The 25,749-nt window shown below is 44.6% G+C and overlaps 2 protein-coding genes across 7 annotated transcripts in view; one reads left to right on the top strand and one right to left on the bottom strand.

Moving 5' to 3' along the window:
* The window catches only part of SGPL1 (sphingosine-1-phosphate lyase 1), a 55,507-nt gene extending 40,160 nt beyond the window's left edge, over positions 1–15,347 (top strand). For 2 of the 3 annotated variants that reach the window (XM_004280775.4, XM_033407548.2), the window contains 8 exons: positions 3,911–3,999; positions 5,951–6,056; positions 7,340–7,438; positions 8,076–8,225; positions 8,616–8,854; positions 10,173–10,319; positions 11,229–11,349; positions 11,851–15,347. In XM_004280775.4, coding sequence (XP_004280823.1) covers positions 3,911–3,999; positions 5,951–6,056; positions 7,340–7,438; positions 8,076–8,225; positions 8,616–8,854; positions 10,173–10,319; positions 11,229–11,349; positions 11,851–11,991 — 1,092 coding nt within the window. In that variant the 3' untranslated portion in view covers positions 11,992–15,347. Of the gene's footprint in view, positions 1–3,910; positions 4,000–5,950; positions 6,057–7,339; positions 7,439–8,075; positions 8,226–8,615; positions 9,298–10,172; positions 10,320–11,228; positions 11,350–11,850 lie in introns of those variants that run through there. The other variant, XR_007471421.1, reaches the window with a different exon arrangement.
* The window catches only part of PCBD1 (pterin-4 alpha-carbinolamine dehydratase 1), a 76,119-nt gene that overhangs the window by 27,766 nt on the left and 22,604 nt on the right, over positions 1–25,749 (bottom strand). Inside the window, exon 4 of one of the 4 annotated variants that reach the window (XM_049697333.1) lies at positions 6,051–7,272. The exons of 2 other annotated variants lie outside the window; for them this stretch is intronic. In XM_049697333.1, coding sequence (XP_049553290.1) covers positions 7,033–7,272 — 240 coding nt within the window. In that variant the 3' untranslated portion in view covers positions 6,051–7,032. Of the gene's footprint in view, positions 1–6,050; positions 7,273–13,015; positions 13,144–25,749 lie in introns of those variants that run through there. One more of the 4 variants, XM_049697330.1, reaches the window with a different exon arrangement.

Consider the following 25,749-nt stretch of genomic DNA (forward strand, 5'->3'; position numbering starts at 1 on the left):
TTCCTCTCTGCACGCCTTTTGGTTATCTATGACCAGCCAGGTGGACGCAGTTCTGCAAATGTAGAGCAGCACTGAGCTTTCAATCTCTTTCTTATCTGGGTTCACTAAATTTACCTTAAACCTTTCCTCTAAGTCAATATTTTTACTCTCAGCAGTGTTTAGTCTGTTTCTTGCTGTTCCTAATGTATTCAGTAATTCTGGAATCATGCTACTTGGTACTTTGGGGGTTTTTTCAGGTCTGTGGTCTCATTCTGTTGTTTCAGTGGCCAGTCTTTCAGCTTTTTTCTTGAATTCATGTTCTTATGATATTGTCCTACAGTGAGAAACAGGAGGAATTTCCTTCTGAGTTGGCCTTTACTTTGCAGGCTACCTTTTTTTCTTTTTATATGTTTGCATAGTTACCATGCCATTTCTTTCATCTTGGCTCGTGCTTCAGTGATTGTCTCTAGACATTCTGTTTGTTCTGATGCACGATGGGTCATTTCTTGTCTGAGAGGCAAGGCTTGGGTGAAGCTTTGTTCCACCTGTATTAGAATATCTAGGCCTCTTCTGAGATTTTGTTAAAAGTTACCTACCAGAGTTCACTCTGCCTAGCTGGAAGAGAATAATACTCTTTGGGCTTTATTTCTTTAGCTCATCCTGTATCCCTGGAGTCTTCACTTTTAAAGTGTCAGTCCTGGTGTCCTCTCTCCCCAGGCTGCTTGTTTCTCCCCAGCCGCTATGTCTATCACCCACTCATCTGACAATAAAGAATCCGCCTCCAGTTGCTTCTCTGAAGGTTTGGGGGTGTTAATGAGAATTCTCAGGGTTTTGCTGACTTACCCGGACAATTTCCATGTCTTGGAGGAGGGATGAAGAACTGGGTTTTACTCTTTGCTGTGCTTTAGAAACTTGTTTCTTTTTCTCATCATCAGTATTGGAAGTTGATTGTGTTAGATTCCCTCTTTCTTTGTTTGGTTGTTGTTATTGCAGGGTTTTAATGCTTTTTTCCTTTACTCTTGCACATACTGGGGGAGAGAAAATCTGTGAAGTAGTTTCAGTCTTCCATCTTAATCCAGAAATCCAACTCGGGGTGGGGGGGGTTGCATTGCTACAGTTTAACCATGCCTCTCCCATTAGGACCCTTTTTAGTGCTGTGTCAGGGGTCAGGAGAAGGAAAGACAGAGTCTAAGATCCACAGTCTCTTCTGATACTTAGACTTTTATAAGAGAACTAATTACCTCTGGGATTATGTGAGTCTCCGTTTCTCTCTTTCGTCTCTGTCTCTCTCTTTCGTCTCTGTCTCTCTCTTTCGTCTCTGTCTGTCTGTCTGTCTCTCTCTTGATGAGCCCCCTCTGGTGAAGACAGTTCAGAGTTCAGAGGTGGGAAACAAGAAGACACGGCCAACTGGCTGGGCACTCTTTAGCCTGTTCCCAACTAAGGTATTAAGCTCTTCTCATTCTTTCTTCTTCAGCCTTAAACTGTCCTTTTATTAGCTTCATTTGCCCCAGTTAGAATGGGTGAGAGGTGACTTTATTTACTGAAAGGAATTGTTGCCATGGGAAACAGCTTTGGCTTGTGCAAATGCCATCAGGTCCAAGAGTATCTAAAAGAAAAATTTCCAAATAGGACCTGTTCTCTTGTTGCTGATTTAGATGTCATATATTAGAGTGAGAGGTTTTAAAAATGTTGAAAGATGCTGACTAACGTAATAAGTAGTCATTGAGGCCTCTGTCTTCTTACTTCAGAATTAGATTTCCATTTTTGGAGGGGTGGTGCCAGGGGTAGAGGGAAATGGGAGAGTAGCAGCATATTTGAACACAGAATTTAGGGATCAGAAATAAAAATTGGAAGTAAAATTTAGGTGTTCCTGCTTTTACAATCCAAAGTACACTGGTGTTTGCCTAACCGATAATGATGTTGATTGGATTAGTTATTGGACTGAAAATAGGACATGTGAAGTGAGTGAGTGCCTAGGGGTTTGGAAATATTTCTGCTTAGGTCATTACTGGACCTTAGTGAGAGATGAGTGTGCCGAGGACTTGATCCTTTCTCGACTTCCTTCACAACTGGCTTGGCTCCTCATGTGATGTTCTGAGGTTTTATGCTGGACCACAGGACATGCCGTGATTTGCAGCGCTGACCTCAACTGTAAGCAGAGAAATGCAGAGACCTACAAACAAGTGTCCTGTGCCTGAGTGCAGTGACTTACTGTGTGGATGACGGTCACGTTTCCTGAAGGCTTCCTCAGTTACAAAATGACTGACTCTTCTCAGCTAATCTTCCATATAATTCCTGACTACTGGGATTTTTTATTTTTATTTTTGGCTTCGTTGGGTCTTTGTTGCTGTGCGCGGGCTTTCTCTAGCTGTGGCAAGCGGGGGCTACTCTTTGTTGCAGCGCGCGGGCTTCTCGTTGCGGTGGCTTCTCGTTGCGGAGCACGGGCTCTAGACGCGTGGGCTTCAGTAGTTGTGGCTCACGGGCTCTAGAGCGCAGGCTCAGTAGTTTTGGCTCACGGGCTCTAGAGTGCAGGCTTCAGTAGTCGTGGCTCACGGGCTCTAGAGCACAGACTTCAGTAGTCGTGGCTCTCAGGCTCTAGAGCGTAGGCTCAGTAGTTGTGGTGCACAGGCTTAGCTGCTCTGCAGCACGTGGGATCTTCCCGGAGCAGGGCTCGAACCCATGTCCCCTGCACTGGCAGGTGGGCTCTTAACCACTGCCACCAGGGAAGTCCCTCCACTGGGATTTTGTATCCTGTGGTATTTTTGTCTTATATGTGGATATTACTTTAGGAAATTTCAGTCATTGCCTGCTCTCATTTCATCTCATGTTAAGTTACACTAAATATGAAAATATAGAAAGTTTTACTTTTTATCAAAAGATGGATGACACTGGATGAATCACTTAGTCTCTCAGTTTGGGGGCTCAGTTTTCTTACCTGTAAAATGGAAAAGCTTTCTAAGATTACACGAATCTTTGGAGATGATAAATCTAAGGAAATATCCACCTAGCTCAGTGCTATGGCTTTTTTTTTTCCCCTGTTTGTTTTGAAATTATTTCATTCTTAGATGTTATCAAAGGATAGCCAGATGGGTATGACATACCTGTATTGGTCATGGTTTACTGAGAGTCAAATCAGGCATTAAGAAATGTTAATGGAGGGTCTGGTAGGTGTCAGCTACTAGCTAGGTGTCAGGAATATTGTCATGAACAGAACGGTCCCCACCTTCATGAGTTTTGTAGTCCAGTGAGGAAGACAAGATGAATGAAATGACCTCTGAGTATTTTTGTATCAACTCTGGTAAAGAAATTCACCTGTATCAGAGGTGCTAGGCCTAGTAGCTTCAGGAGAACATTTTTCTTCACTTTAAAAACATTAGGATTTTTTTTTTAAATTTCAGATAAGTTAACAAACTTCTAAGTAGAGGCTTCTGCTTTTTTCTGTGTTTCAAACTTGTCAAAACCACAAGTTTACTTTGGAATATCTGAGTGTCTCTTTTTGGTCTTCTAATGTATTGCATAGCTGACTAGAGCTGTAACTTCACAGTTTCACATTCTTCAATGGGCATTAAAATTTAAATCAAAGTCAGTAATCCTGATGCTTTTGGATGGGGTAAAATGCCCTGTGCTATCTGCAGCTGGACGAACAACAGAAATGTAGGCGGACTGTGCACAGATGGGATCTGGGCAGATGTACATTTGTTCGCACAGTGTGGAGCTTCTCATCATTTAGTAGTTTTTATTCTTCTCCTGAACCAAGATTGGGCTTAGCCAATAAAGTCAAATTTTCCTTCTGGTGGACAGAAGCATTTGCTCTGCAGCATGCAGAGCTCACCTGTTTCTGCATCAGATACCCTCAAGTCCAAGGCAGGAAGTGCATGCTGATAGCTGTCCCTAACTCCCTTCCACAGATGGCCTCTCTTTTTTATTACAGGTGACCTCCGGGGGGACAGAAAGTATTCTGATGGCCTGTAAAGCTTATCGGGAACTGGCCTTCGAGAATGGGATCAAAACTCCAGAAATGTATGTACAGTTCCCTTGGTATCCATGGAGGATTGGTTCTAGGACCCCCATGGATACCAAATCCTCGATACTCAGGTCCCTTATATAGAGTGGTATAGTATTTGCATATGGCCTATGCATATCCTCCATATAGTGGTTTGTGGGTTTTTTTTAATTTATTTATTTTTGGCTGCATTGGGTCTTCGTTGCTGCACGCAGGCTTTCTCTAGCTGCGGTGAGCCAGGGGCTACTCTTCATTGCGGTGCACGGGCTTCTCATTGTGGTGGCTTCTCTTGTTGCGGAGCACGGGCTCTAGCGCGCAGGCTCAGTAGTTGTGGCGCACAGGCTTAGTTGCTCTGCGGCATGTGGGATCTTCCTGGACCAGGGCTCAAACCTGTGTCCCCTGCATTGGCAGGCGGATTCTTAACCACTGCGCCACCAGGGAAGCCCCTCCATATGGTTTTAAATCATCTCTAGATTACTTGGAATACTTAATGTGTAAATGCTATGTAAATGGTTGCCGGTATGCAGCAAATACAAGTTTTGCTTTTTGGAACTCTTTTCCCCCTGAATATTTTCCTTCCTTGGGTGGCTGAACTCACGGATACGGAGGGTTTGACTGTATGTGTGGCTGGGTTTTTTCCCCTGTTAGGTTTGTCTGTGTGGAATACTGCTGTGTGAAACAGCCTGATAATCTGTTTTCTGATTCTTGTCTTCCTCTGGTAATTCCAGTCCTCTTCTCTCCCATCCTGTGCCCTTGACCATTATCCTTCACATTCAGCAAAATCCTAAGTGGATCTGCTAGTTAATATTGAAGGTCATTCCCTTCCCCAACCACCCAGATTTATACATGGTGTATACTGCAAGAGATCCTTTTTCTAAAAGTTGACAGAGTTATAGGACTACATCTTTGAATTCTGTGATGCTATAAGTTTATCTCGTGCCTAAGGAAAGCTCTCTACTTATCTCAGTTCAGTAAAAGTTACTTAAATATAATAGGCTGCCTCGGGGTGCTCCCTAAGAAAATTTCAGCCTGACAGCTGTGTTCTGGGAGGAAAATTTTAAAAAATCTTCTTGAGATGTACCCATATTGCCACCCCATGGACATAATTTTGATATTTGGTTGCATTTTTTTTCCTCTAGGTTCCCTCCTTGTACAGTGTGTTTATACCACATCTTTTGGGTTAATTTTTTTCCACGAGTGTCAGTGACTAAGGGTTTTGTTGTACACGATCTCATGCTGTGATTCATACCTAGCCTAAGAGAGTAGGTCAGGCTGCCATCTCTCTTCATGCATGAATCTTTGATGCTTGGTACTTATTCAGTGATAGCGATTTTTCTGCCTTAAAGGGAACAGATTAATTGTAAGAGAGAAGTGATTGAGGGAAGTCTGAAAGCAAATGACTTGGTTTCCTTTTTCAATACTGTTTGAAATGCTGCTCCCAAATATGTAGGAAAAATGGGGATTGTAGTTTTTCATAGGGTCATGGTCTTCCAGAGATGGAGAAGAGCACTGATCTGACGCTTGACTGCTGCTAGTAGCCCTGCTGAGCAGTCTTAATGTTTCGTGCTTGAACATGTGTTGTGTCAGGAAGCTTGCCCCTTACTGAGGTCCCCGTCTTTGGGCAGGCAGCCACCTGAGGGTTTGACCGCATGTTGGTCTGATCCAGATTCCCCGTCAGCCCTGACTGATGCTTGGGGTCCCTCCATGTGGCATTATTTCCAAGTTCTTCCTGCTGCCAAAATGGTTTGGTAGCAGGAAGAAGGAGGGAGAAGGTTTCTCTAGAAAATCAGGTGACCTCTTTTTGTCTATGCTTAAAAAGAAAAATAAAACAATATAAACAGTTTTAAAAACTGTACTGAAAATAATCAGAAGTTTCTTCCTGGTGATTTAGATTAGCTGCTAACCATGTTATCTCTTGAACACTGTTTTGACTTGAATTTCACTGTTTTCTTCTTCCCTGTCCTTTAGTGTAGCCCCCCAGAGTGCCCATGCTGCATTTGACAAAGCAGCCAACTATTTTGGGATGAAGATTAAACGGGTTCCACTGAACAAAATGATGGAGGTGGATGTTCAGGTGAGTTCCTCTGAAGGGCTGTTGTCTGTCTTGGGCTGCAAGAAGCAGGAAGTGCTTCTTCCAGCGTCACACACAGATAGGCTCAAAATGCCTTTGATTGTAGTAGCCAGAGTTGCAAAAACTGCCACTGGCGGTGGTGAGTCACTGCAGCTCCAGTCTTTTCATGAACTCGAATAGGAAGATGAGACTAACTTGAGACTTTAAGGACCTGGGTGTTGCTTCAGCACCATCACTTTCTCTTCTGTCTGTAAAATGAGCCAGGACTAACTTGCCCTAAGACTCTCACTGTCATTTTCGATTGGCCTGAATTAGTACCATTGCCATTATAATAGTAATTTTTTTCAGAAGTAAACTGTACAATTTATTAGCAGTAGCATTATTCCCCCCACCTTAATTGAGGTATTAATTAATTGATAAGTAAAAATTGTGTATAAGGTATACAACTTGGTGTTTTGATACATGTATACATTGTGAAATAATCACCACAGTCAAGCTATTTAACGTCGCCATCACCTCACGTAGTTAACCATTTTCTTTTCTCATGGTTAGAATACTTAAGACCACCCTGCAGATCTCAGCAGATGTCAGCTATACAGTGCAGTATTGTTCAGCATAGTCACGTGGCTGTATATTAGAGCTCCAGAACTTACTCATCTTGCGGAACTGGAACTTGGTACTCCTTGACCAACATCTCCCTGTTGCCCTCATCCTCCAGCTCCTGGCAACCACAGTTCTGCTCTTTGCGTCTATGAGTTTGTTTTAGATTCCTCATATGAGTGAGATCATGCAGTATTTGTCCTTCTGTGTCTGGCTTATTTTTAGTAATTACTTTTATGCCTTGCATTTACACAGAAGCACTCTGTAGTTTTCAGTGTTATCAGAATCGCATTTGAGCCTCATGACAACCTGGGGAGGTCGTAGAAGCTGTTAGTGTTATTGCAGCCGAGGAAACACACTGGCTGGTTACGTAGTTTCCTCAAGGCTTCACTGCTAATAGGCGGGGCGAGGACTCACATTTGGCTCTTTTGCCTCTTAGCCGAATATTCTTTTTTACCCTCACAGTGATTCTGCTGTTTTTGTACTGTGCTCTCAGACTGTTCCCCCCAAATGTTTGTATCCGGCCAGCACAGCAGGGCGGTGGTGTTCTGCCAGGTTGGAGAGGTGAAGCAGGGGTGCTAGTGGAACTGGAACTCGAGGCTGGTAGCCTAGATTGCTCCTGGCGGCAGAAGAGAGGAGGAATTGTGATGTGGCTTCTCACTTTCCTTTCAACTTTCAACCCCCAGGCCATGCGAAGAGCCATCTCCAGGAACACTGCCATGCTCGTGTGTTCTGCCCCGCAGTTTCCTCACGGTGTGATAGATCCTGTCCCTGAGGTGGCCAAGGTATGTGTGAGAATGGACGACTAGGCAGGCAGACGGAGATTTTAAAGTAGCATCTAATGGTGCAGTACTTGGCAGAAAGAAGCGATTTCGAGTTTAGATTCTAGCCCAGTGGTGATGAACAGCTCTCGTCCGCCCTGTGATAAGCTGCACAGCTCTGCCGAAGCCTCTGAAAGTGACTAGCTTCTGCTATGGGGGAGGGATAACACGGGGAGGAAGCCTTTGTTTAAACTGGACATTCTGAAGCAGTCCTGACGTTTTGATTCAGATCAGGAAATAATCTGCATTTAGGGCTTGCCTGTCAGAGCTCACCGTGCTGCCCCAGAGCACCCCCCCCCCTTCCCCGCCCCCAGCCTAAGGCAGAGTGCGTCTCATTTCTTGCTGGATTTTGCAGGTGAGTTTGAGGCCCCGCGTATTTCAATATAAAATAGAAACCACATTCAGATGAATTATTTTGAAGGCTAACTACATTTGAAAGACAAGCTTTATTAAAAATGTCAAAAATAGCCAGGTTTTTAATACACGGAAGACAGTACATAATGCCTTGGGCCTGTACCCCACCATTCCACCCGTGTCTTGCAAGGTTTTCATTGTAGAGCTATAACTGATATTGTCTATGGTCTTTGGTTTATGGAACTAGCTGGCTGTCAAATACAAAATACCTCTTCACGTGGACGCTTGTCTGGGGGGCTTCCTCATCGTCTTTATGGAGAAAGCCGGATACCCACTGGAGCACCCATTTGATTTCCGGGTGAAAGGTGTGACCAGCATTTCAGCTGATACTCATAAGGTGAGTGAGGGACGAGACCACATGTTAATCAAAGTAGACAGTTGATTATTTTGACTACTACTAATAAAATAAATTTATCTTTGCTTCCATCCTGACATACCTTCCTGGGGTACTGTCTTAAATAAGGAAAACTCTATGCTACGTGAGAGATAGGAAGCAAACCGATTAACTAGACAAGACGTTGCTTTTCCTGGGCCTCAGATTCCTCATTCCTAAAATAGAGAATTTAAACCCCATGAACCCCCCCTGAAGTTTCTTATACTTTTTAATAAATAAGTTGGAAATCTTAATGTGAGTGGGAACAGAGGGAAACTGACAGACAGGGGGAATCTGCATGAAGAGGCCTGCCGCATGGAACTGTACACTCACCTGTCTGCTTCTCCCCCTCAGTACGGCTACGCTCCCAAGGGCTCTTCGGTGGTGTTATACTCTGACAAGAAGTACAGGCACTATCAGTTCTTCGTTGACACAGATTGGCAGGGCGGCATCTACGCTTCCCCAACCATTGCGGGCTCACGGCCTGGTGGCATCAGTGCAGCCTGTTGGGCCGCCCTGATGTACTTCGGTGAGAGCGGCTACGTTGAAGCTACCAAGCAGATCATCAAAACCACTCGCTTCCTCAAGTCAGAGTATGTCTGGAAGGTTGGGGGGCTCCGCCGTGTTGCTTGCTTTGTCTGCTGTAGGCTCAAGGCAGCTGCTAGGCCCAGTGCCGTGGCTGCAGCCCGTCTGCAGGCCCGGAGTGTGGTGTTGGCCTGGGAGATAAGCTCCCTTGCGTGCTGGGACTTGGAGGCCACACCCGGGCTTCATCCGTGGGCCGTGTTGTCTCCCTGACAACTGGCAGCTCTTACCAGGTGCTGGTGTACATCTTAATGGTTAAGACAGAGCTTCTCAGAACGTGAGGTTGAATCCTCAGCAGTCACGTGGAGGGCTTGTTAAGATGCAGATTGCCGGGGCCCACTCCTAGAATTCTGACGCAGTAGGTCTGGAACGGGAGTCTGAAGATTGGCATTTCTGAAAGTTCCCAGTGGACACTAATGCTGCTGGTCTGAGTCACACTTGGAGGATCGCTGGAGTAAGAGAAGAACTGGAGAGGGGGAGGGCGGAAGGGGTGGTGAAATCCGGGGTTAAGGCTAGAAGCAGCTTGTGTGCTTTGTCTAACACACCTCTTCGTGTGTCACCTGCCTGGCTCTCCGTGTGTCACCTGCCTGGCTCTCCGTGTGTCACCAGGATTGGGGAGGCCTCTTCACGCTCTTGAGGGTGAATGAAAGCACAGCTCACTTGAAAAAGGCCTGCATGTGGCCCTGGTACACCCGTCTGCTGAGAAGTGCTGCACCATTTCTTGTTTTAGGGACTACATGGATGACTTTTTATTTTTTTATTTTGTTGCTGCACGTGGGCTTTCTTTAGTTGCAGTGAGCAGGGGCTACTCTTGGTTGTGGTGCACGGGCTTCTCAGTGCAGTGGCTTGTCTTGTTGTGGAGCACGGGCTGTAGGTGTGCAGGCTTCAGGAGTTGTGGCACGTGGGCTTAGCTGCTCCACAGCATGTGGGATCTTCCCGGACCAGGGCTCGAACCCGTGTCCCCTGCATTGGCAGGCGGATTCTTAACCACCGAACCACCAGGGAAGCCCTACATGGATGACTTTTTTAAAGAGAGATGGATTATTTTTCCAGGATTTACAAAAAAGTACATTGTTTATCCCTCAGATACCCCTGGGGGGCATATCATAATTCGGGGGTTGGGCAGACAGGTTAAGAGCCAACAGTCTTGATTCATTGGATCTAGTGGGGCTTGAGCCTTAAAATATTTTTAATATTTAGGAACCACTGATCTCAGTCTAGCCACCTTATGAGAAAACTTAAGCCCCCAAAGGTTAGATTCGTTATAATGGAGACATGAGATGACCAGAAGAATGTACGTGCCTGAATTTCCTTTCTGTTCCTTTTAAGGCTGGAAAATATCAAAGGCATCTTTGTTTTTGGGAATCCTCAATTGTCAGTCATTGCTCTGGGCTCCCATGATTTTGACATCTACCGACTATTCAACCTGATGAATGCCAAGGGCTGGAGCTTGAACCAGTTGCAGTTCCCACCCAGGTGAGCTTGAAGACTTTCCTTTGCTCCATGACTGCTGAAGGACTTGGGCAGCAAGATGACCTGAAGTATAGAGAGTGACTGCTAGAGCCCAGCACTTTAGTGGCAACTGTAGTATCTCAGGATGTCTCTTGCCATTTGGAGTTATTCGATATCAAGAACAAGACTGTTAGCTTTAACGTCTGGCAAATTAGGTGGCAGCCTTGAGACGAGCGGTCGGTCATGAGATCGTCTCCCACCGCCCCACACACACTTGCTCTCTTTCTGGGCTCTGTTCTGTCCCATCCGCAGGTGCTCTCATGACCTGAGTAACGGAGGGCCTCTAATCCAGGGCCTGTAGTCATTCAGGCCTGCTGCTGTCGCCTTCCATAGGCATTGCTAACCTAATCTTCCAGGACGCCTTTAAACAAACACTCTGCTTCAACAGAGTAGGTCTCCTAGTGTCCTCCACACCCCCGATCCTGTCATGTGTCGTGCCACTGCCAGTCCCATCTGGATTCCGTGTTTTCCTCTTCACAATCCCGCTGTACCCCAGTCTCCCTCCAGGGGCAGTTTCTTCTCTGCCCTGAAGACCTTCGAGACCCCAGCCCATGAGGGTTCACCACCTAAGATAAAAGCGTCCTGTGGGTCGTCACATGGTTGAAGGAACAGCAGTGGAGGGGGAGGACAGGACAGCCAGCTGTATTCATCTTGTCAGGGTGGTTCTTGGTCACGCTGAGGGCATGAAGCCCTCTTGACAGCCCGTGTATTTGAGAGCCCTGATGCCCACAGCTGGGAGCACTTTGACTACACTTGTCACGAGCAACATGAAGAAGCAATCAATAAATTCCTGTACTGGGGGCTGCCTGATTTCAGAACTTTCCCCCCGTCTTATTCCAGGATTCATCTCACTTTGTCTTTCTTCTCCCATAGCATTCATTTCTGCATCACACTGGTACACACCCGTAAGCAAGTAGCGACACAGTTCCTAAAGGACATCCGGGAATCCGTCACTCAAATCATGAAGAATCCGAAAGCAAAGACCACAGGAATGGTAGGGACACTTGGGGTTTTTTCTTCCTGTGGAAGTTCAGGTGGTGTTGGTGGGCTTGAAAGAATCAGATGATCTCCAGTCTGTTCCTGCCTCTGTCCCTTTATCCACAAACCTCTTTCCTTATTAGTCAGAACTGATGATCTCTGCTCACCCATTCCCAGGGTTTGTTTTAGTCTCAATCGAGGTATGCTAGATATAGTAAGCACCTTGTAAATTTGAAAGTGCTGTACAAAGACAGGTGGTGGTAGTGTCCATTTAAAAAGAAAATTTTGACACAGGAAAGGCAATAAGCCTCCGGAATTTTCTACACCAAATCCCGTAGGACAGTTCTTTAGGCAGAACGGCAGGCTGGCAAATGCCTGTGAAAAACATCCTATGCCTTTCTGCTCGCATCATGCCTGGGCTGGGGAGGCGGGCATGGTGGGAGGAGGAGTGCACGACCGCAGCGCAGGCTGCTCCGGACCCCTCGTCTCTAATGACACTCTTTGACTGGGTTTGTAGGGTGCGATCTACGGCATGGCCCAGGCTACAGTCGACAGGAACCTGGTGGCAGAATTGTCCTCCGTCTTCTTGGACAGCCTTTTCAGCACAGACACTGTAACTCAGGGCAGCCAGATGAATGGTTCTCCAAAACCCCGCTGAGCTGGGATCCTCCGTGGCCCCAAGGTGCATCTGGCCTTCAGAAGGTTCTCGGGGTGTGGGACGGGCCACGTGGTTTCAACATCTGGTCTTTGCTCCGTAGAGCACAACGCGGCAGACCATGAGACAGACTGATCCTCAGGATTCTTGTTCCTGTCCCTTTGTGGTTTTTAACGTGAAGACTCTAAAGGATTCCGTGACGTCATTATTTTGCCCTTGTTCTAAATGTTACCCTGGGAATTGTTTTAACCATTTCCTTCTCTAACCTCTCTTGCTTTCAGCTTCACTTAATTACAGTGTGGCAGCTCTGACCTGTCCTGACTCCTTAGGGAAGGTGGGCTACAGTTTACGAGATAGGAAAAGGCTTGCTTTGTTACCTCAGGCAGGTGAGCTAGTCAGACGGGAAGTGTTCCATAACCGATGTTTCCTTCAGTGGGGGTGAGGTCTGCTCTAAGCAGGAGGCTTTTCCAGTCCTCCTCTGTGAGTGGTTAGCTGTCTCAGGGTCCCTTCTGTTGCAGCTTGTGTTGTCTCCTGAGGACACAGGTTGACCAGCCATCGTTCTTGCTATGCGGGGCCGGCGCGGTCCAGCAGATCTGCTCAGTCCACCACGGCAGGGTCTGGAGCAGTCGCTGGTCCTCGGCGGTGCCTGCAGTTCCCACTTGATACTTGGTTGTCGTCATCTTTGAAGACTGTTGTTGGAAATTATGCTCCCACTGGTTTGTTCCTGTTTCCATGGACGAGGAAAAGAATTCGGTTTCAGAGAATCTAGGGCCTTCTGGGGCTGCCTCCCTGAACTGGCAGCGTTGGGGCACACCTGAACTCTCTGCTGGGCCCTTTTCTATACTTTCCTGAGGATCGGGGTGGGATGGGCACCCAAATTCAAATGTGTCACCAGAGTGGGCAGCAGTCCTCCCCTCCCTGCTGCTCTAAGCCGTCAAGCATGTTTGCTTGCCTGAAGGACAGCTCAAAGCACCTTCACAAATTGCCTCGACTTACCCAAGGTGGGCATGAGAGAGCCCCCAAGGCAGGGAAAATCTCTCTCCATTCTGTGTTCTTCCTGCCTCTTCCCCCTTTATTCAGCTCCCAAAGGTACGACGGCAGTTAAGCCTCAGGTACTGCAAGCTCCTCGGCCCTGGCTAGGATGAGGTAAACCTTCTGGAATAGGAAGACATGATGGCAAGTGTCAGTTGTGGCCCAGGGCCTGGGATTCCTTCGTCAGACTAGTTGCTCAGGGTGGCGCAGGGACAGGACCCAACCCTGCGCCCGCTCCCCACGCTCCGCCTCCCGCACGGGGCCCTGATCTAGGCTGAGCCGCAGTCCTGCTCTCATGCTGACACCCCATGTGCCTTCTTCCTCAGCGGGGCCGGGCTACTCCTGACCCGGGCCGAGGGCAACTGGATTGGTCCTTGAGGCTTTCACCTGGGTAGGGGTAAGTCAGGAGGAACTTTCCTTTGTCCCCTACCCCTCTCAGGGACTCCTGAATATTCAGCCTCTTCAGGCTGGACTCCTCTAGCCTTCTTCGCTGGGAACGCCGGCCGGGAGAGCCATGATGCCTGGACTTCCCGCCGGCTCCTTGGCACGGTTGTCTGAAGTGTTCTTTAGCTCTGTACTTCCTCCACACTAACTGTGACCAGCTGGCCATGTCGTTGCAAGGCTGGTGTGGTGTCTTTCATCCTGTCTTCTGTGGGTTCCAAGGATGGTTGGGTTATGTTTCTCTTAGAGGCTCAGATCCTTCGGATGTGAGAGTCACGTTCCCCCTGGTGGCTGAACTGCTGGGCACCTCCTGAGAGAGAGACTGTGCATGAACCGTCCCTGGATCTCCAGTGTGTGCAGGTTGGATAGAGGAAGTCCAGGGGCCCAGGACCACCCGGCAGGCACCACTGTGGTTTGTCAGCTGCTAAAATGGAGAAGCACGTGTCCTGCAGAGTATGCTGTTGCTTCCGGTGTCTCCCAGGACCTTCCTCTGTGCTGTGACATTGCTTGTTGCCACTTTAGGTTATGGTCACGAGCATTAGTCTGACCCACCACTTGTGGGCTTTCTATTCTGTACACCTGTGCACGAGTAACAGTCTGGCAGTGGTGGGTGGAATGTCTTGATGACGTCTTGTTGCTAGCAGGTGACACATCGGCCTCTGCAAAAACTGTACTCTCTTTTCTGGGTTAGAATTAAGTAGTCGCATGAATATACTGCCATGTCACTTTTAACATGACCAGTTTTATACCTGGAAAACGGTACTGGCCTCTTTTAGATCTTTTCAGTCTTTAACCTCCCCCTTTTCCATCTCAAGGCTCCCTTCCTAATTGCAGCAATAATCACTTAAGAAGCAGTTAATAAAATGTCCCCAGTTTTAATCATTGTGGATGACTATATTCGTTTGTCTATTTAGGCACACAGGGAAGACACCTACTGGGGTGGTGGCGGCTGGTGAGAAGCGCCCCTTTGTGTCAAAATGGTTGTGTGTGACCACTGACACCAGAACCAGTTCAGACATGGACGAGCGGCAGTTCTGCTCAGTTCCAAGCACCTTCCTGGTAGCTCCACCAGGAGTGGTGGCCACACCTGTTTAAAGGTCTGGAACTCACATCTTCAGTTCCTCAGGGCCAGGGCCTTCTCGTAAGTTTTCAGTCACCTCCCTCATCCACACCTGCTTACATCTTACTGATGGATTGAGCCATCTGGGGTGGTCTCCACCCAGCTGGGCAGTGTGGATCCATTTCACCAAAGGACACTGATTTCAAGCCCTACATTTGGTTTGGGAGCTGATGGAACTCCTCAGATATCTGCACACGTAACCACTGGGCCTCTTGTCCCATTATGAATAGGAAGTGAGAAGTCTTTCTGAAGGGTTATTCAGGCTCTGAAGTTCTGTCCTTCAGGTAACCCAGCTTTTCATTCTGGCTCTCAGCCCATTCACACTGCCAGAATCAAGCCAAGGAATACCGCCTTTGCCATATGGTTTCTGCCAAAGGACTTGGTTCCCTGAGCCCCTACTTGCTTTGGGGTAAAGCCTAGAGAAAGCCAGGATATGTTTGGTGAGGAGGCGTGGTCCACCCAAGAAGTGGTGTCCTGATGCTCACAGCTGTGGGCCCCTTTGCCTTCTCTGTGGGTCTTGACAGCAACAAGCTGCTTTTAGCTAGACCCAGGACTGACAGAAGTAATGACAGAGGCCTAACTTGGTAGCCACCAGCTATAGCCTGTAAGCAGAAGGCATGTGTTTGAGAGCCTTTTCTTGAGCTGGAGTTGTAATTGCCTTACTTTTTCTTGTGTTTTCTTTGGTCCATAATAGCTCCTTAACATCCTCCGCTATAATTTCAATTATTTGCATTAATTTTAGAATAAACATGTTTATTTCCAAAAAGTGTTCCTTGTGTCTTTGTACCACATCAAGGTGCTTCATATAACTGTAGTGCCCTCCAGGTTGGCACTTTTCAGTCTTTGATCCATGAGTAAGCAGAGGCGGAAAGGTGACATAACAGTCCATACTGCCATGTCTAGTGGCTTGTCCCCTGATCCAGTCATTAGGTCAAAGCACATTTAGAAGAATTTATGTCAGAAGTGAAGCAGATGGGGGAACCACTGTCTGAACCTTGTTGGTTCGACATTAAGCTTTACTGAGAACTTGTTACTAAAAAAGGTATCGGACAGAGATCAAGATGGCAGAATATAAAAGGACATGGAGCTCACCTCCTCCCATAAATACATCAAAAATACATGTACATGTGGAACAATTCTCACAGAATACCTACAGGAGGCTGGCAGAAGATCTCATACAACCAAAGCTTCAAGAAAGATCACCATATAACTGGGTAGGATGAAAGAAAAAAAAAAAAAACGAATCAGGATGGGACCTGCACCCCTTGGAGGGAGCTGTGAAAGAGGAAAGGTCTCCTCACCCCAGGAACCCCCTTCACCAGCTGGGAGATCAGCCAGGACAGGGAGCTTCAGCAGCTCAGAGGAGAGTGCAGCCAGCCGGCTTGCAGCAGGCAGAACAGAGAGAGACCAGCACAGACAGTCCCGGCCACCTCGTTGCACTCTGCAGCCCAGATGCGCATCTGCTGGAGCACGTGGGGCTGGGTGCTGAAACTTGGGCTTCAGCAGATAGACCCAGGGAGAGGACGGGTTGGCTGCACAGAGATAGCCCAAAGGGGCTGGAGTGTGGTCCAGGCTGCAACCAGGCGTGTGTGCAGGACAGAGTATGGGTTGGTCACAGAAGCCCCGTTATTAACGTGCACACCAAGGGAGTGGGGGGACTCGCCATAGCAGCCTCGTTCTCGGGGCTTACAGTGGGCACGGCTCCCCCCCTACAGCTCTGGGGGCCTGCGAGTGCTGGCGGGTTGCCCATGTGCAGAGGCAGGGCTGAAATCTGAGGCGTGTGACTTCAGTGGATTTATGTGCTGCAGGCAGCTTTGTACCTTCATTGCCTGTGGGACACCTGAGCAGATTACTGGTGCTCCTGTAGCTATGGCGGGTCCGGCATTAGTAGCTGCAGGCTTTGTGGGCCCCGTGCATGCAGATGCATGGTCAGGGCCTGAGATGACTCCTTAGCTCCCAAGGCGGGTCCAGGTGTGCAACTACAGCAGTCCCCATGCCTGACTTTGGCGGATCTGTGCTAGTGGCTTTGTGAGCACAGCACCTGAGGTACACCTGGGAGACTGCCTGCATTCCCATGGCTGACTCGGGGCCGAGGGCAGTGCCAACAACAGGGTACTTTGTGAGCCCGCACAACAGGTGACAGGCAACACCACAGAGTGCATTTCCTAGTGGACAGCTCCGGTGGAAGAATACTCAGTGGCTCCTCTCTCAGCGGGAGTGCTCCAGTCCTGCCTACCTCACACCACAGCTCAGAAATGGATCTGGGGCTTCTTCTCCAACAACTGGGGAGCAGACCCGCCCCAAAGAGGGCTGTGACAACCACAGAGCAAAGAGGAGGCCCTGCTGAACATCCAGTGCAGGCTCTGGTCACCACAACACCTATCGTACCTCCTATAACATCCAGCACAACCTGAAGACAGACATGGCAGGCGTCCACACTAAAAAGTCCTCGCACCAAAAATATTAGGCCACACAGGGATGCTCCCACATAAAAACAGCCCTTCAAGACCACAGTATATAACTTTGTCTTAAATCCATAGAGTCAGAGAAATTTAAGTGAAATGAAAAGGCAGAGGAACTACTCCCAATTAAAATAAGAAAATCCCCTGAAAGAGCAAACAATGAAACAGACCTCTACAGACTACCAGACCCCCAGTTCAAGAAGGAGGTAATAAAGATACTGAAAGAATTAAGAAAGGCTATCAACAAATACAAATCACTGTAAAAAGGACCTAGAAACTATAAAGGGGAGACAATTAAAATTATAAAACTCACTTGCCAAGATGAAAGCCAACCTAAAGGCAATAAATAGCAAACTAAATAATGCAGAAGAATGAATAAGTGATCTGGAAGATAGAGTAATGGAAATCACCCAATCAGAACAGCAGACAGAAAGACAAGAAAAAGCAATATATGAGATCTATGGGATAATACAAAGCATGTCAATCTACGCACAATAGGAATCCCAGTAGAAGAAGAAAAAGGGGATCAAAAATGTATTCGAAGAAATTATAGCTGAAAATTTCCCAAACCTAAAGAAGGAAACATATCCAGGTATAGGAAGCACAGAGGGTCCAAAACAAGATGAACCTGAAGAGAACTACACCAAGACACATTATAATTAGAATGGCAAAAGTGAAAAATAAACGGAGGATTCTAAGGACAGCAAGGAAAAAACAAGGAATTAATTACAAGTGAACCACCATAAGACTATGAGCTGACCGCAATACAGAAACACTGCAGGCCAGAAGGGAGTGGCAAGATATATTCAAAGTCCTGAAATGGAAAAACCTGCCACCTAGGATACTCTAACCAGCAAGATTATCATTTAGAATAGAAGGAGAATTTCTCAGAGAAGAAAAAACTAAAAGAATACAGTAATACTAAAATCTATCCTAAAAGAAATATTGAAAGGTATTCTCTAAATAGAAAAGAAGAATCTATAGGAAAGAGAAAATCACACAATTGGAAAAAAAAGTCACTTAAATAAACCAGTACAGAGATTGAGGAAAAATAATCAAAAAAATTTTTCTGAAAGTGATGATAGCCACATTGAACAGCAAAAGTATAAATGAGATGTAAAAGAGGACATCAGAGTCATAAAATGTGGGGGAAGAAAGTAAGACAATGTAGATTTTTCTTCTTAGACTATGCTTGAGCCTATATGGCTACCAGTCTAAAGCAAGTAGATACAGTAATGGGTAAACGTACTTGAAAACAGGGTAATCACAAAACAAAAACATATTCACAAAAAACGAAGAGAACAAAAAGCATAATACAAAAGAAAACCATCAAATCACAAAAGGAAAAAAAAGAAAGAAATACAAAATCAATAAGAAAACAAGATTTAAAATGGCAATAAAAAATATCTTTCCATAATTACCTTAAATGTCAATGGACTAAATGCTCCAATCAAAACACACAGACTGGCAGACTGGATAATAAAACAAGAGTCTACAATATGCTGGCTATAACAGACCCACTTTAGGGTGAAGGACACACATAGATTGAAAGTGAGGTAATCAAAAACAATATTTCTTGCAAATGGAAATGACAATAAAGCAGGGGGTAGCAATATTCATATCAGACAAAATAGACTTTAAAGCCAAGGCCATAAAGAAACAAAGAAAAACACTATATAATAAAGGTATCAATACAAGAAGAGGATATTACACTCATTAACATATATGCACCTATTATAGGAGCACTTAAATACATAAAACAAATGTTAAGAGACATAAAGGGAGAAACTGATGGGAATATAATAATAGTGGGAGATTTTAACAGCCCACTGACATTAATAAAGAGATCTTCTAGATAGAAAATTGATAAGGGAAAAGAGATCCTAAATGACACAGTAGAACAGTTAAACTTAATAGATATTTTCAGCATATTACATCCAAAAAACTAGAATACACATTCTATTCAAGTGCACATAGAACATTTTCTAGAACAGGCCACATACTGTCTCACAAAACAAGCCTAAACAAATTTAAGACAGAAATTTGAAGTATCTTTTCTAACCACAATGGCATGAAACTAGAAATCAACCAGAGAGAGAAAGGAAAAGACAAGACTTATATGGAGACCATACAACATGCTACTAAAAAACCAATGGGTGAACAATGACATAAAAGAGCAAATTTTTAAAAACCATGAGACGAACAACAATGAAAATCTAACCATACCAAAGCTCTGGGACGAAGCAAAAGCAGTCCGAAGAGGGAAGTATAGAGCCATACAAGTCTTCCTAAAAAATAAGAAAAATCTCAAATAAACAACCTAACCTACCACCTAAGAAAATCAGAAAAAGAATACACAAAACCTAAAGGTAACATAAGAAATGTAATAATAAAGATCAGAGAGAAAATAAAATAGAGATGAAGAAAAATGTAAAAATTCAAAAAAACCAAGAGCAAGAGTTGGTTTTTTGAAAGAGTAAACATAATGGACAAACCTCTGGCCAGGAACACCAAGAAGAAAAGAAAGAGGACCTGAGTTAAAAAAATAAGAAATGGAAGAGAAGGAGAAACAAACTTCTGAATTGTTTTGTCTCCTTTGCTGCACGTGCTGTTATCACCAGTCAGTGCACTGTGATGCACAAGGGCTAGGGTGAAATGGAAATTTCTCTTTTAGGAAACAGGAAATAGGTTACGAATAAAAGAATGCTCATCCACTGAAAGGAGATGGTCTCTCTCTGGGCATCAGTGTTGACTGAATGCAGAGAACCTGGAAATTGATTCAGGAGTTTTGGAAACTAAACAAAAAAAAATCACCGAGGGGCTTCCCTGGTGGCGCAGTGGTTAAGAATCCACCTGCCAATGCAGGGGACACGGGTTCAAGCCCTGGCCCGGCAAGATCCCACATGCCGCAGAGCAACTAAGCCCGTGTGCCACAACCACTGAGCCTGCGCTCTAGAGCTCACGTGCCACAACTACTGAAGCCTATGCACCTAGAGCCTGTGCTCCGCAACAAGAGAAGCCACTGCATCACAACGAAGAGTAGCCCCTGCTTGCCGCAACCGGAGAAAGCCCATGCACAGCAACCAAGACCCAACACAGCCAAAAAAAAAATCACTGAACATCATCATGATTGTCAAATTCTAACCAGAACTGAAACCAGCCGTGTGGCTGACAGGGTCTTGGTGCTTCAGCTGGGTGTCAGGCCTGTGCCTCTGAGGTGGGAGAGCCGAGTTCAGGATATTGGTCCACCAGAGCCCTCCCGGCTCCACATAACATCAAAACAGCAAAAGCTCTCCCAGAGATCTCCATCTCAACGCTAAGACCCAGCTCCACTCAACAACCAGCAAGCTACAGTGTTGGACAGCCTATGCCAAACAACTAGCGAGACAGGAACACAACCCCACCCATTACAAGAGAGGCTGCCTAAAATCATAATAAGGTCACAGACACCCCAAAACACACCACTGGACATGGTCCTGCCCACCAGAAAGACAAGATCCAGCCTCATCCACCAGAACATAGGAACTAGTCCCCTCCACCAGGAAGCCTACACAACCCACTGAACCAACCTTAGGCACTGGGGGCAGACACCAAAAACAACGAGAACTATGAACCTGCAGCCTGTGAAAAGGAAACCCCAAACACAGTAAGTTAAGCAAAATGAGAAGACAGAGAAACACACAGCAGATGAAGGAGCAAGATAAAAACCCACCAGACCTAACAAACGAAGAGGAAATAGGCAGTGTACCTGAATAAGAACTCTGAGTAATGATAGTAAAGATGATCCAAAATCTTGGAAATAGAATGAAGACAATACAAGAAATGTTTAACAAGGACCTAGAAGAACTAAAGAGCAAACAAACACTGATGAACAACACAATAAATGAAATTAAAAATTCTCTAGAAGGAATCAATAGCAATAACTGAGGCAGAAGAACGGATAAGTGACCTGGAAGATAAAATGGTGGAAATAACTACTGCAGAGCAGAATAAAGAAAAAAGAATGAAAAGAATTGAGGCCAGTCTTAGAGACCTCTAGGACAAAACTGAACACACCAACATTCGAATTACAGGGATCTCAGAAGAATAAGAGAAAAAGAAAGGGACTGAGAAAATATTTGAAGCAATTATAGTTGAAAACGTCCCTAATATGGGAAAGGGAATAGTCAATCAAGTCCAGGAAGCACAGAGAGTCCCATACAGGATAAATCCAAGGAGAAACACGCCAAGATACATATTAATCAAACTAACAAAAATTAAATACAAAGAAAAAAATATTAAAAACAGCAAGGGAAAAACAACAAATAACATACAAGGGGATCCCCATAAGGTTAACAGCTGATCTTTCAGCAGAAACTCTGCAAGCCAGAAGGGAGTGGCAGGACATATTTAAAGTGATGAAAGGGAAAAACCTACAACCAAGATTATGCTACCCAGCAAGGATCTCATTCAGATTCGACAGAGAAATTAAAAGCTTTACAGACAAGCGAAAGCTAAGAGAATTCAGCACCACCAAACCAGCTTTACAACAAATGCTAAAGGAACTCCTCTAGGCAGGAAACACAAGAGAAGGAAAAGACCTACAATAACAAACCCAAAACAATTAAGAAAATGGTAATAGGAACATATCAATAACTGCCTTAGATGTAAATGGATTAAATGCTCCAACCAAAAGACACAGACTGACTGAATGGATACAAAAACAAGACCCATATATATGCTGTCTAGAAGAGACCCAACTTCAGACCTAGGGACACATACAGACTGAAAGTGAGGAGATGGAAAAGATATTCCATGCAAATGGAAATCAAAAGAAAGCTGGAGTAGCAATTCTCATATCAGACAAAATAGACTTTAAAATAAAGACTATTACAAGAGACAAAGAAGGACACTACATAATGATCAAGGGATCTATCCAAGAAGATATAACACTTGTAAATATTTATGCACCCAACATAGGAGCACCTCAATACATAAGGCAAATGCTAACAGCCATAAAAGGGGAAATCAACAGTAAAACAATCATAGTAGGGGACTTTAACTCCCCACTTTCACCAATGGACAGATCATCCAAAATGAAAATAAATAAGGAAACACAAGCTTTAAACGATACATTAAACAAGATGGACTTAATTGATATTTATAGGACATTCCATCCAAAAACAACAGATTACACTTTCTTCTCAAGCATGCACAGAACATTCTCCAGGATAGATCACATCTTGGGTCACAAATCAAGCCTCAGTAAATTTAAGAAAACTGAAATCGTATCAAGCATCTTTTCTGACCACAACGCTATGAGATTAGAAAATCAATTACAGGGAAAAAACGTAAAAAACACAAAACATGGAGGCTAAACAATACGTTACTAAATAACCAAGAGATCACTGAAGAAATCAAAGAGGAAATCAAAAAATACCTAGAGACAAATGACAATGAAAACACGATGATCCAAAACCTATGGGATGCAGCAAAGCAGTTCTAAGAGGAAAGTTTATACCTATACAAGCCTACCTCAAGAAACAAGAAAAATCTCAAATAATCTAAACTTACACATAAAGGAACTAGAGAAAGAAGAACAAACAAACCCAAAGTCAGCAGAAGGAAAGAAATCATAAAGATCAGATCAGAAGTAAATGAAAAAGATGTGAGGGAAACAATAGTAAAGATCATTAAAACTAAAAGCTGGTTCTTTGAGAAGATACAATTGATAAACCATTAGCCAGACTCATCAAGAAAAAAAGGGAGAAGACTCAAATCAACAGAATTAGAAATGAAAAAGGAGAAGTAACAACTGACACTGAAAAAATACAAAGGATCAGGAGAGATTACTACAAGCAACTATATGCCAATAAAATGGACAACCTGGAAGAAATGGACAAATTCTTAGAAAAGTGCAACCTTCCGAACTGAACCAGGAAGAAATAGAAAATATAAACAGACCAATCACAAGCACTGAAATTGAGACTGTGATTAAAAATCTTCTAACAGGGCTTCCCTGGTGGCGCAGTGGTTAAGAATCTGCCTGCCAATGCGGGAGACATGGGTTTGAGCCCTGGACCGGGAAGATCCCACATGACACGGAGCAACTAACTCCGTGTGCCACAACTACTGAGCCTGTGCCCTAGAGCCTTCGAGCCACAGCTACTGAAGCCCGCGTGCCTAGAGCCCGTGCTCCGCAACAGAAGCCACCTCAATGAGAAGCCCGCGCACAGCAACGAAGACCCAATGCAGCCATAAATAAATTAATTAAAAAAAAATCTTCCAACAAAGAAAAGTCCAGGACCAGATGGCTTCACAGATGAATTCTATCAAACATTTAGGGAAGAGCTAACACCCATCCTTCTCAAACTTCCAAAAAACTGTAGAGGAAGGAACATTCCCAAACTCATTCTATGAGGCCACCATCACCCTGATACCAAACCAGACAAAAATACTACAAAAAAAGAAAATTACAGACCAATATCACTGATGAACAGAGATGCAAAAATTGGCAACAAAATACTAGCACACAGAATCCAACAACACATTAAAAGGATCATACACCATGATCAAGTGGGATTTATCCCAGAGATGCAAGGATTTTTCAATATACGCAAATCAATTAATGTGATACACCATATTAACAAATTGAAGAATAAAAACAATATGATCATCTCAAGAGATGCAGAAAAAGCTTTCAACAAAATTCAACACCCATTTATGAAAAAAACCCTCCAGAAAGTAGGCAAAGAGGTAACTTGCCTCAACATAATAAAGGCCATATATGACAAACCCACGGCCAACATCATTCTCAATGGTGAAAAACTGAATTCATTTCCACTAAGATCAGGAACAAGACAAGGCTGTCCACTCCCACTGCTGCTACTCAACATAGTTTTGGAAGTTTTAGCCACAACAAGCAGAGAAGAAAAAGAAATAAAAAGAATCCAAATCGGAAAAGAAGAAGTAAAGCTGTCACTGTTTGCAGATGACATGATACTATACACAGAGAATCCTGAAGATGCCACCAGAAAACTACTAGAACTAATCAATGAAGTTGTAAAGTTGCAGGATATAAAATTAATGCACAGAAATCTCTTGCATTCCTATACACTAATGATGAAAAATCTGAAAGAGAAATTAAGGAAACACTCCCATTTACCACTGCAACAAAAAGAATTAAAAACTTAGGAATACACCTACCTAGGGAGACAAAAGACCTGTATGCAGAAAACTATAAGACACTGATGAAAGAAATTAAAGATGATACCAACAGTTGGAGAGATATACTATGTTCTTGGATTGGAAGAATCAATATTGTGAAAATGACTATACTACCCAAAGCAATCTGCAGATTCAATGCAATCCCTATCAAATTACCAATGGCATTTTTTTTTACAGAACTAGAACAAAAAATCTTAAAATTTGTATGGAGACACAAAAGACCCCGAATAGGCAAAGCAGTATTGAGGGAGAAAAATGGAGCTGGAGGAGTGAGACTCCCTGACTTCAGGCTATACTGCAAAGCTACAGTAATCAAGACAATATGGTACTGGCACAAAAACAGAAATATAGATCAATGGAACAGGATAGAAAGCCCAGAGATAAACCCACGCACCTATGGTCAACTAATCTATGACGAAGGAGGCAAGGATATACAATGGAGAAAAGACAGTCTCTTCAATAAATGATGCTGGGAAAACTGGACAAGCTACATGTAAAAGAATGAAATTAGAACACTCCCTAAAACCATACACAAGTATAAACTCAAAATGGATTAGAGACCTAAACATAATACCGGACACTATAAAACTCTTAGAGAAAACAAAGGAGGAACACTCTTTGACATAAATCACAGCAAGATCTTTTTTGATCCACCTCCTAGAGTAATGCAAATAAAAACAAAAATAAACAAATGGGACCTAATGAAACTTAAAAACTTTTGCAAAGCAAACTACAAACAAGATGAAAAGACAACCCTCAGAATTGGAAAAAATATTTGCAAACGAATCAATGGACAAAGGATTAATCTCCAAAATATATAAACAGCTCATGCAGCTCAATATTACAAAAAACAAACAACCCAATCAAAAAATGGGCAGGGGCTTCCCTGGTGGTGCAGTGGTTGAGAGTCCGCCTGCTGATGCAGGGGACACAGGTTCGTGCCCCGGTCTGGGAAGACCCCACATGCCATGGAGCAGCTGGGCCCGTGAGCCATGGTCGCTGGGCCTCCGCGTTCGGAGCCTGTGCTCCACAATGGGAGAGGCCACAACAGTGAAAGGCCTGTGTACCAAAAAAAAAAAAAATGGGCAGAAGACCTAAACAGACATTTCTCCAAAGAGGACATACAGATGGCCAAGAAGCACATGAAAAGCTGCTCAACATCACCTTATTAGAGAAATGCAAATCAAAACTACTACAATGATGGGCTTCCCTGGTGGCTTAGTGGTTAAGAATCTGCCTGCCAGTGCAGGGGACACGGGTTCAAGCCCTGGCCTGGGAAGATCCCACATGCCGTGGAGCAACTAAGCCCGTGTGCAACAACTACTGAAGCCCATGCGCCTAGAGCCCGTGCTCTGCAACAAGAGAAGCCACCACAATGAGAAGCCTACGCACCACAATGAAGAGTGGCCCCCGCTCACCACAACTAGAGAAAACCTGCATGCAGCAATGAAGACCCAATGCAGCCAAAAAAAATTTTCAAATAAATTTATTTAAAAAAAA

The sequence above is a fragment of the Orcinus orca genome, chromosome 14 (assembly GCF_937001465.1).
Source record: "Orcinus orca chromosome 14, mOrcOrc1.1, whole genome shotgun sequence".
NCBI classification, from domain to species: Eukaryota; Metazoa; Chordata; class Mammalia; order Artiodactyla; family Delphinidae; genus Orcinus; species Orcinus orca.